The 12478-nt window shown below is 36.9% G+C and overlaps 1 protein-coding gene across 5 annotated transcripts in view; it reads right to left on the bottom strand.

Annotated features, from left to right (window-relative positions):
• Nucleotides 1-208: 208 nt before the first annotated feature.
• The window catches only part of TANGO2 (transport and golgi organization 2 homolog), a 41789-nt gene continuing 29519 nt past the window's right edge, over nucleotides 209-12478 (bottom strand). For 4 of the 5 annotated variants that reach the window (XM_056338514.1, XM_056338505.1, XM_056338495.1 and 1 more), the window contains exons 6-9: nucleotides 9978-10048; nucleotides 7690-7843; nucleotides 4852-4956; nucleotides 209-3050 (exon numbers count right to left, since the gene is read on the bottom strand). In XM_056338514.1, coding sequence (XP_056194489.1) covers nucleotides 2930-3050; nucleotides 4852-4956; nucleotides 7690-7843; nucleotides 9978-10048 — 451 coding nt within the window. In that variant the 3' untranslated portion in view covers nucleotides 209-2929. The remainder of the gene's footprint in view (nucleotides 3051-4851; nucleotides 4957-7689; nucleotides 7844-9977; nucleotides 10049-12478) is intronic. The other variant, XM_056338531.1, reaches the window with a different exon arrangement.

Raw genomic sequence — 12478 nt, 5'->3', positions numbered from 1 at the left:
TAACCTGAAAAACAAAGCAAAATGCCACAAACCTGAATTATTAGCTTTAAGGATATCTTCCAATTTCTTACCTGGATAAGACAAAAGTATAACCATGCAACAGCACAGAACTGAAAAAACACACAACAAACAAAACAAGTTACAGGCAAATTTAACAAACATATACGCAAAAATGCACAAGCATTAATGTTTGACTAATGACAAAGACTGGTCACCAGGTTGACTTTATTCTGATTCTAGTTTTGAACACACACAAACAACTACTATGAAACAATTTTAAGCAAAAAAATACACTCGAGTTTTTACAGATATTTAAAAATTTCTTCCACGAACATTTTGATAGAAAAAGACAGAAAACAAATATCCCTTGCAAATTTATGAATTTGAAAAGATGTTATATATAAGCAAACTTCGTAAAATGCCATGCAGTAGTTTCCTACGGACATTTTTTTCCTTCATATCCTTTAAAACTGGTATTTAAAATCCCCTTTTATTCTTAAAAATATTTATAAAAATAAAATAATGTTGTTGTTAACTTCAGCTACAGTTTACTGTTTCCAGTGGATTTATTGCAACTATAACTTGCACACAGTGAAGTATGCACTTCACGAATACGTGATCATTTCTATGGACAAGCACCTGGTACCTGCACTGCAGTCCTGATCCTGTTTTCACTGAAGCCAGTGACAAAACTCTCATGAGCTTCAAAAGCAGTTAATCCCCCCCCCCCCCCCCCCCCCCCACTTATTTGCTCTGATGTAACAAAAACTAACATCAGAGGTTTTGGGGTTTTATTTTAATTGTCAGAAAAAGCAAATCCCAGATTTAGAATTTTGAATCAAGCGAAGCAAACTGTGTTATTATAATCTGTTTTTACATCTAAGCTCTGACTTGCTTTTCTTTTGCCTATATGTAAAATACAAGAATAATTTTTCATTATTACAGGACTACTATAAAAACTGAGGTTTATGAATGCTTTTAGCTTGAAATGGCGGGCAAGCATTCTCCTTGCCCTTTAGGTCATGTCTTCAAAGAGAATAACTTGTCCAAATATACACTGGTAAATTTTTTCTTGAGATACAAAAAAGTTTGCCACACAAACTCTCAGTAAGAATAAGCCGTGAAAGCAGAGTTTTGTTTTTAAATATGAAATAGTCAAATTAAAATTTAAGACAGCTATGGCTATTTCTTTGCATCTAAAAATAACAATACATTTTTTATTCATACAAATAAATGGTTTAAACAGTCATAACAAATACAAAAGGGCTAACTACTCCCTACTGCTCAGAAATATAGCCTGGAAGGCTCCAACTTTGAAACCACGTACAATCCAACAAGACTGCATTGACAGCTTTGCAATCAAGGTGGTCAGAAAGTCATTTATGTAGTACTGCATCAACAATCTGTGACTAGTCATGCAAGCAGTCCTAGTATCTAGGAAATATTTAAATATGCAAATACAAAGGAATTAATTGACTAAATGCTGCTTTAGCATCTCCTGGCAATTAGAAATCTGGGAATGGCCTTTCACAGTACTTCATCTCAATGGCAAGTGTAATTTACTGCTGCCTCCATTACAGACACACCAGTGAGAATGCTTGAACATGCAAGTCCCAGTACAGAAGAATAGCTGCACATCTTTGTGAAGAGTATCAGAAATCTTGCTACTTTGTCATAATTAATTAATAATCAGAGGCTTGTATAAAGAATACATTCAGCACACATAGCAAAAAATAGCAGTGATCCATTATTAACTTAATATTCAGCATTAAAAATAAGTCAAAGCAGAACACCAACAGCAGCAAAATAACTCAGGGTTTTAAAATATCTTGGTATTAGCTAGAATCTTCTATCACCTACACTGGCACTGAATAATTGAAGAAAGCATGCATTTAAATAGCTTTTTAATTCACAGATGTTAGAACATATGCAGTGCATCTTAATACCCAACTTTTTCAGCAGTATGACTGCAGTAATTTCACCTTACAACAAATAGCTATCTTTACTAAAAATCCATGAGCAGTCACTTCAGGCTTTAACATATTATACCAATAAAGAAATTAAGCCAAAATTGCACATGTATAAACCAGATGATATATGTAAACTTCATATTCAGCTTCTGTTTGCAAACAGATACCTATTCCTTACCTGCCTGCTGGGGAAGAAAGTAAGTCTAATTAGCAATATTGGTCTATCTGGAAACAAGATGTCACTATGCAAATAATTTTATTCTGGTCAATGATAAGCAATTCTGCCTCCAAGATTTTTTCAGCAAAACTGAGGAAAGACTGAACTAAGTTTCCTCTCAAATCAAGTTTTAGAAATAAGATATATTGCTGTACTGTCTATAGGAAAACAAAGTTAAAGAATCCCCCTGGCTTTGAGCTCCCCAAGCAGAACACTACACCGTGATACCACTGAAAAGTTACTGAAGTACTTAATGCTACAAAGATAACATACATCATTCAACACACATTGCCATCAGCTATACAGTCTTAAAAACGTATGTTGAAGGGAAAGCAAAGTTTAGTAAAACCTTCACACAGGACGACAAAAGCAGCAAATGCTTCCCCTCCTTGGAAACGAAAACATGTTTAAGAGTCTATTTTTAAGATGTTTAAAACATCTTTAAAAAAACTAACCCAAAAACACAGCAATGACTTTGTCTTGGGCAAAGATGGCCTTGTCCTGGAGGCAGAGTGATATTTAAAAAATTATTTCTGATTACAAGTTGCTACTTAACGTAAAAACAATTTCTTCTTTTGGTTTTATCCAAAGGATTTGTAAGCCTGGTAATGTGCTACCAGTTTATTTAAACTTTTGCTTTCCTTGCTATTTTCAGCTTGTGGAGCTAGCACAAAACATTTACTAGAGCTTAATGGCTTGTTCTCTTGTTGCTGTTATTACAAACCATTCAAATGGAAAGTTGTTAAGTGTGCAGTTTGAATTCATAGGTGCTTGTTTTCCACTGGTTGACATCTGCATTGATCATATTGCGCTCTGTGAAAGTAACCTCTCCTTCTGAATCAATGAGAATGACCGTGTTAGTCCTGAAACAACATAAGGGTAGAGGGTTAAGCCTTGTGTCCGTTACATAAGTTTGCGGGGTCCCATCCCTCATCCCCAAAGGTTTTAGCTCTTTTTTTTTTCTTGACCACATCATCACCACGCTAGCAGGGCAGAAATCGCCCTAGCAAGTTCAAATGGGCATTTTGAGTCCCTTCTTCCATCACTCTGCTGCTCTGATTCCCCGATATACTTGCAGCAGCTGACACATAGCTGCTTATTTACAGAGAATATGATAACAGGTCAAACTTTTTCCAGTGCCAAGTGTTCCATTCAGAAGTAGCATAAAACCAAGTTTTTCTTCACAGCCTACATGTACCCCATTGGGTTATTCCTGTTAACAGTACTTTTTCATTCTTTCCTTTCAAATCAATTGTCCATTAAGATTTAAACATCGCTAATCATCATCACAGGACACTGATGCACAATCACAGAAGAAAGCCTCTTTCTTTCTCTAGCAACCTTCCAAAAGGGAAATTTGTTTTCAGGAAAAGCAGATTCCATTCATGCATCTATGCCATTTTGTCATGTGTAAGCTGTCATTTCTCTATGGACACTGCAGTATCCCGCCAGAGAGATGACTGACAGAAGCTGGAATCTTTCACCATCCTGAAGTCATTTCACAGTTGTTCACTCATATAAAAAAGGGCTTAATTTCCTCAGAAGAATATCTTGAGGCCTCATTAACAATTCCTATTCACTAACCCATGTTGCTAAGGGAAAGGTAAGTGTGAGCATACAATTACAGGAGGAGGGAAGACTCGAGATATAGTGTTAATTCACCAGTATGAAGTCAGTATTTCTACTGTTATCCCTGTTTCCTTTGAAACAGCCAGACTGCAACCTGTGAAGGAAGGGGAGGAAGATGCTTCTTTACCATTTTAAATCTTCATTATCCCATATTTCAAGTGTTCTTTGAATACATTTTATAGAGATACTCTGGTTTTGCAATGGTTTCTTAGAATACCAACCTAACATACTTACAGAAGCACGTGCTCTCTGCTTATCGATTTACACCTACAGTGGAAACACTACAGCTGATACGCCAGAGACACCGATCTGACAAAATCATTGGCAAACTTTAGAGTAGGAATTCCCCACCAGCAGCAACAGGGTTCACCTATAATTCTTTCCCACTGAGAATTAAATGCAAGATACATTGCATTATTCTGTTGTTCTTGCAGCTTTGGTAGAACAGCCTGAGCAGAAAGTGAGAGTATCCCAGTAAGAACAGCAGCATCAGTTAGGGGAAGAACAGAAATACATGTTCTTTTGAACAAAAGTAATAGGTTTTTCATCTATGAAAATGGCAGCTACATATTACAATGAGATGCCTAAAGAAACTTCTAACTTAGCTGTGCAGGTGGCACTACACTTGGTCTTGAAAGAGAAATGTGTTCTGTAATTCCACAGATAGCACAAAAATGCTATTATCTTCTCTAAAACCGTGATTGCAGAACTTTTCATGTTTTGATTATGTCAAAATTAGAGATGGTCTGATCTGCTACTATACTGGGGAACCAGGAGAAGTGTATTACCTTGTCTTGGACAAACTGAAGCTATGTCACACTCCCCACCAAAGATGAATCACAAAGTGTGCTTAAAGTGCTCATATGTAGCAAAGCTAAGACACCAGAATACTGAGCAAGGAAATAATTTACTTATACTTAATACCTGAACAAATTTAAAGCAGTCACTATAGAATTAAAACCTTCAGCAGCATAACTTAGATTCAAGAGATGCTTTGAATCAGTACACATCTGGTTTTGACTATGAATTTTTTACCTTGTTCCATAACCTGGGCAACGAACACATACAGCTGCATACTTGTTCAATATAGGACGTACATAATCCTTCCCTTGGTCTTCAATCGCAGGGTCTGGTAATTGTCTGGAAAAAGTAATAAAAAAAATACTGAATTCTCCAATATTAACACATCCCTCTTGAACCAAGCTGTGTTGACTGAGTGGTTGATAAATAATCACTTTTTGAGAAGTAGAGTGTGAGTTGTGTGCAAAACTAAAGCATGAAGAAAGCCAGAAGATAAAACAGCTTGTAAAATCTTTCCTAAAAAAGATTCTTTCAAGCTCTCGAACTTTCACCTCGCTTTAAGAAATATTTTTCATAACTTGACAAGTTTTTCACTTTCCTTGTTATTCATTTCTGTCTTTCTCTAATTTAGTTTCAATTAGAACATTAATGATCAAGTAATTTGAGGTACATCAGATAAACCAGCATTTTTCCAGTTAAGACTCCAGAGTGCTTTCTGTGTCGAAGACAGACCTCTCTGCTTCCTTTGGTCTTATTTGGAATACCTGGAAAATACCTAGGACAAGCCTCAAATAAAATTTGTGAAGGTGCAGCAGAGGACGTGAGCTGGTGCCCCAATTTCTTGAAATATATTCCTATCAAAGCTTGAAAGAGATTTGGAAATGTAATTTTATTATAAAGGAAATCAAGCTTTGTTTGTTTTAATTAAACAAGCATCAGCACCCCACAGAAGAAATGCTAAGGTCACAAATGTTACTGCAGCAACCCTACATCTCCGGCTTCCCATTCACACCACCAGAACATATTCTCAAACGCTAGCCACAAGTACAATTTCCTATTTCAATAATTACACTTTCCAATTTTATTTATCAAAGTCCAATTTAACTACTGTTATAGCACATTTTTGTGTTTGATTTTTAAGTTTCTTCCATCTTCAAGAAATAGATCCATTTCTGCCCCCCTGCACAGGCCCAGTTGTACCTGTAAAATAATAATAGTTCAGCAGCCTATCAGTTGTACAGTGAATGTCTGGGGAAGAGGGCAGAACAAAAGTGATGAATTCAACCCCTTTTTCAGAGCTCATCCTGATCTCTGGAGGAGACTGTGCAGTTTGTTATTCTGTAACCAACCTTTTAACCTAACTGGGATCACTTTCTTTGTTGTCATGGTGGAGAAGATCTGTGGATGTTTCAGGGAGAAGCAAGAATAAGTGCATTTCTAGTGTGAGTGGAGCAACTAAGCTCTTCTGACTTCCATACTGGGCACAGGGCTGGACCACACCACAATGTTACAGCGAAGGCACACAGCAGGGCCCTTGAACCTGTGAGAGCCGTCACCTCTCATACTCTACCACTGGCAATTGTATACTCTGCACAAGAGGTGGCTCTCCAGCTTAATGACCCCAAGCAGTTTTAATGAGACTGGAAGGAGCTGCAGTATATCCCTGAGATCACAGTCAAAGGCAGGGCTGAGGCAGAAGAGAAGGGGTAAAAGACAAAACCCTGTATCCAGCAGGAAAAAAGGGAATTCTGAGAGTAAACCAACCATTGCACTCACTTAATTCCTGTAACACACAGAGTGATCCTAAAGTAACGTGCAATAAGATATGTTATGCAAGTCCAAAGCTAGTGCATATCCATGTGTTCATATGATGAAAAGATCATTTCATCTTGAACTATACTTAGGACAGATTACGGACTTAGTTTTAAGTATTGCTTTTTGCAATTAAGTATTTCCATTTTATAGTCAGATGGTTTCAGATGAGATCATACTGGATTACTGACCATTAAGGGAAGATCATTTGGGCTGTACTATATCTTACACCTTTGTCTTTTTACTCGTAGAAAAGGTAGTAATTAAGGAAAATGGCTTGATCTGGTATCAGATTATAAAAGTTATTAGGATGGCTTCCTAATTACTATTCATCACTCAGATGTCTCAGCTCTTATACAAACATCTAATTTGAACCACTGAAAAATGCCAAACATGAATATTGGCACTAAAATTGATGAAGTTAGGAAACTGGATCTATATACCAGAAACAGCTTTGCTTCAACACAAATCACCCCCTAGAAAGGTAAAAGTCAGGCTAAACGCGGAAGTTACTGGACAGTGAAGAACTGTATTAATTCAGACCACAGCACCTCCTTTACCCTGCTCCATGTCTGGACATTGACATGTTATCAATTTCCTTTACTTGTAAACATCTAGCCTATGGGCTCATGTCACAAGTGCAGGAACCTCACTTAGATATTCAAACTCATCTCTTGGGAACTTCCTTATCCAGAGGCCTACAGCTGAACTGTGCTTTTACTTCATCATCTACTTCCGCCACTTTACTTAAAACAATTGTGCTTTTGAGGAAGGCAGGTGGGTTCTACTTTGAAAACAGCTTCCTTCTCTGCCCTCTGCCTACATACAGTCTGGGAGGCAACAGAGAACAGCTAGCAGCTATAACACAAACCTGCTCATGTAAACAAGCACTTACCCTGTAATCAGTAAGAAACTGAACCTTATCCTACAGTGAACCTCCACACAGCTTACAGCAAGCAACATGCACTCGTCACTCTAAGAGAAATGCAATTCTTAAAAGGGCACAGAGAAATCAGTGTACAGTCTATGAGTACCAAGACTGCAGTAATAACATTTACTGTGTCTGCTGCTTAAAAAAAATATCAATATTGTTAAAAGTCAGTCATCATGGCGAGAAAGAACATTACTTTTGTCCTTCATTACCCAGCTTTAGTCAGTTAACGTAAGGCTGAAGTTTCTTTTCTGTCAAAATAGTTGCTATATGTAATTTTTAACTGGTTATAGCCAGAGTTTACTCAAAATGCAGTATCATGTTCTTACGGTTCTTGATTATTCATCACTGTAAGGAGCTCCTGCACCAAGTCTTCTTTGGTAAGGTCTTGACTTCTCTTGACCACGTCTGTGAAAAGCTGCTTCCCATATTGTAGCTTCTTCCATGGTGTATCCAACAAAGAATTACTCAATCCATATATTCCTATACATAAACACCACCAAACAAAGCCCAAACAACTTATTAAATTTATTTTCTTTGCTCCAGAGCTTATGTGTTATGTAAAAAATATTTTAATTATCTTATCCCACACAAATCCCCTTCTCTGAGGGACAAACCCAAACACTAACAGCAGATCCATCATGAATCTCTTACGATAATTTGCTTATTCATCCTATCGCCAGCTTTTATTTTGCCTCAAAAATAAGTGAGGTCAAACTATGTATCCAAGATGTATACCACGTGATAAAATAAATACAACACTCCTTCAGATAGTAAGAGTCTCCCAGGTGTGTAACTCAGAATAACGTAACCATTTCTCAACAATTCTTCCAGACCACTACGTCAGACTGTTTCACTGGGGGGGGGCGGGGGGGCACAAAGCCAACACATAACCACAAAAAAACCCCAACATCCCCAGTTTTGAGCATCATTGCCTTAAGGTTACTAAAATTAGATGAATTTGATTTTCAGCACTCTTATTAACACAATGTACACTTTGGAGTGAAATCAGGTGCAATATCAAACCCTTCCCCCCCCCCCCCCCCCCAACACTAATAGAAACATTAAGGTATGATGTAAACCAAGTACAAAATAACTTGCAATCATGATATTTTTGAGTTTATTTCTGTAAAGCAACTTCTACCCTTCACACTTTACATGTTATGAAATCAATGAATTCTGTAATAAAAAAGGTGTATAGTAAGTTTAAGATTTACAAGCAGTAACATTCAACTGCTTACAGACCAGTCCCTGCAGACCTTTTCTAGCTGCATAGTGTCAACGTACTTACTAAACAATGTTCAGAAGGGGTGAAAGAAAAATATCGATTTAATCGGAAAAGGTATTCTGATGATTTGCAGTTGTCATTACAGATTTCACAAATTTTAATCCAATTTACATGATTCCCCAGCTAACCTTTACCTGCAGGTATGCTGTAAGACACATGCCCCATTCTTAAACTGCAGACTATAGCTGACATGCATCTTATGCTGGGCTCTGCTTAAGCACACTTCTGTGCTAAAATTCAGTTACTTTGTTTCAGTTTTACTCTAATCCGTATCTTCAACGGTTATTTTTAGTCTCTGGTTTGCTAAACTAGGAAAAAGGTACAACAGAATTAATGAAATTTTTTCAGTTTAGCTGTATTAATCATAATTTATTTTTGCCTCTGATTTTACTACTGAAAAACACTGCACAGCAACATCTGGTGACAGGAAGGAGCCTTCTCTTTAGAGGTACCCTGTATTTCTCCGCACAATCCAAACAAATAAGCACAAAGACTACAAAACCTCATTTCTCCCTAAAGGCAGCCACATACACAGAAAAGAAATTTGTTGTTGAGGCGTGGAGACTACCTTTGTTACAGTCTACAGATAACTCAAAGCTGTGATTAAATTTCTCGTTACAAGCAGGCAGATTTTAATTTTTTTTTTTAATGTTTGCATTAAAACCTGTTTTGTGCTTGTAGCTGTACAAAAACTAACAGCTTTTTCCAAGAATTTATGCTGTAATTGCTACAGTAACTATTTGCCTACTGGCAGCAGCATTTTGACCATTAACCTAAGCAGGCAAAATAAGCCAGTCATTAACTGTTACCAACCAGCTACAGTGCTCAGAGCCTTCTTTGTGCCCTTGCCCATTTAAATTGGCTTTTCCGTTACAGATTCTAGAGGATTGTTTTATGTAGTTGGTTAGCAAAGGACCAAATTTTAAGTATTTTAAGTCAACCTGATAAAACAGATATTTCTATTTATTTCTTTTTTTTATAGCCAACTCTGTCCCTAGGGGAGCACAGTCACACTTAGGGTCAAGTCCACAAACCTTTGAAAAGTCCATTCCTCAAGAGAGGCTTCTGTCTTTCAGTCACAGTTACTTAAGGAGCATCCCACTAACTGCAGCGGGTACACTGACATGGATAGAAGCTTGTTGATTCTTTACTGAAATTTATCAGTACGTACTTAAATTCATGTAAGATTTTTTCTTTAAAAGAACGCTGAGAAATATTTAGCAAAGACAATGCTTAAAAAGCTAATTAGAGCAATACCGCTACATTCTCCATTCTGACTCCTTTAAAATAACAAAAAGTAATATTCAGACCTTTCTGAAGAAAACCTACCAGCATTTAGGAAAACAGGTTCTGGTTCTCCTTTGTTTCCATAATAGCAAATTACATCTCCTTTGGTGGTACTGGAAAATATCAATAAGAATTTCTCCTTGAAAAACCATCAGCTTCTATATTTGATTAGGCTCTAATTTCACGCAATCTTCAAACACAGCAAGATGTTTCTCCCACTGTTACTACTATGATACCACAGCCCAAAGATTAATTGGAGTTATGTTATTCTCCTCCTCTCAAAATACTGTATTAGCTGTACCACTGTCAAATAGTACCATTAACATTTTTAAACTGTAAAAAATTTAATGAAAAATCAGAACTTCTGCACTCGGAACTTAACAACAAAAAAATGTATGGTTTTGAGTAACTGGAGATTTAGTTACTCTGGGGAAGGGGTCACATTACACAACAGGACAGTCCAGCACTGCAAGTACTATTTACCCCATCATCTCTTTTGAATTGCTACTGCATTCTAAAAGGCTGGCTACTGTGGGCCATTTTATATGGCAGAACTGAATTTTTAGGCCCACTTACGGCAATGTCATAGGGCATAGTTGGGTCCTTTAAGTGACAGATATGCATTTTCAGGCTGTTTTCAGGTAGCTGTAGTTACTGTTTGTAAGCGCGCTCTCTCTCTCTCTCTCCTAGTGTAGGTACTGGCTTCAGTACTCCCTCTCTGGTGCACAGTTTAGCCGGGAGGATCTCAAAATATTCAAAGACAGCGTCCAACATCGCAAGTAACTCTCCCTTGGCAGAGATGGTAGCAACATATCAGATTAGCATGGATTTTAAAGTACTTAGACCAATACTGACAACACAAATACCAAATAAAATGATAAGAAAAAAAAATCAAGAATAATTAAAAAGCCTTGTGTGCCGAGGGGAAATATAGGGTGGGGAACAGATTGCCATTAGTTGGCTCACTCTCAGTATCCCTCACTCCTATCAGTTTACATGAGATAGCAATTCCTCAGATTGCTATCAGTTAGTGGTTTGTTGGTTTGGGTTTGGTTTTTTGTTGTTTTTTTTGGTGGGTTTTTTTTTTGTTGTTGTTTGTTGTTTTTTTTAAAAAAAATTGCCAGGACACATCCATAAGACCACATAATTCTGTATTTCACTCTAGTGATTTACCTGCTCACAGTGGAAGAGAGTATTATTTCAGTTACAAACAAACACATTCTGACTGTAGTTCAGCTTTTAATTTGTCTCCCAAGCTCTAGCTCCTTAGGCAGCAGATAAGACTTTTTGAATTAAAAAAACCCAAACACATAACTTGCAGTGAAGGTTGAATTTGGATTGAGTAGCATAATACAATACAGTACAGAAGCCATTTCCAGTTCATCATTTCTTCCTAAGATAAAGATATATCTGTGTCTTGATGGCAAGAAGCGTACATAGAATGCAATCTCATTAATTACATACTGAAAATTAAATTGCTCTGCATAAGTTCACATCCGCTACTCAAACTTTAATAACAAGAAAAACAGTCTTGATTTAGCTGTTTATATTCTTGATAACCATTCTGAAAGACATGCTACAGCATCCTCTGTAAGACAGCCAAATGAAGAGGGAAATATTAACTTATTAATTATACAAGTCAGAAGAGGCAAGAGGAAGAACACCAAAAAGAGACATAAAAGCAAAAATAAAACTACCTTTCCTCTTCTGGGAACTAGTCTTCCTCCTCCTAAACCCACAAAGCTTCTGGTGCCTTACAGAAAGACATCCAAGATGTTCACCGTAGTTAGAAGACAACAATTACTGCAGGTGGTATTTATGTATTTTTGCTTTTATTGTTAAATATCATAAAGCTGCTCTCAGTTATTCAATTTACAATTTATCTACTGCTAAAAGAAGCACGGCATTTTCTGAACTTGCCTCTAGTGGCTTAAAAGACATTTATTTTCCTTATCCTTGTTTTTCTTTTCAACATTAAGATCCTTGTTCAAATTTACCTTGTGCTGACCTCAAGATGCCTTACCGACTGCCCCAAGTCTCCACAGACAACTGCCCACATCAGAATCATGACAACTAGTGTGCGTTAGTTCCAACAGGGCACTGAACACCAATCACTCCTTTCTTATTCTTAAACACTGAATATTCTTCTGAGTCTCTGCTAGAGTTCTCATGTGAACGTACTACCTGTGATTCAGTAAAAATATTCTTAATCATCAATGATAACAAAGTATATTAGAGAAAAGGCCATTTATTTCTTTACTCTATTTGGAGTATTTGCATTGGGAATACCTAGACAGTCCATAACAAAAGCAGCTGAAAACAAAGTAGAAAGAAAACAGGAGGCATCATCAGTATTTTCTGCCCTTAATTTCTGGAGATGCAAATTTCTCTTCCGCTACTACAGATTAATTTCTGTACATGACCCATTTATGGAATCTGTTAAAAGAGTTGTATTTTAAGAGACAAAAGGGTTTTTAAAAATTATTAAACAGACTAAGGCAGAGAAATACAGGATCTTCAGTTAGTATGAGAAAGTGATGCTG

Source organism: Falco biarmicus, chromosome 1, assembly GCF_023638135.1.
Source record: "Falco biarmicus isolate bFalBia1 chromosome 1, bFalBia1.pri, whole genome shotgun sequence".
In the NCBI taxonomy this organism is placed as follows: Eukaryota; Metazoa; Chordata; class Aves; order Falconiformes; family Falconidae; genus Falco; species Falco biarmicus.
Note: the sequence above shows the minus strand (reverse complement) of the source record. Positions and strands in the feature narration are given on the sequence as shown.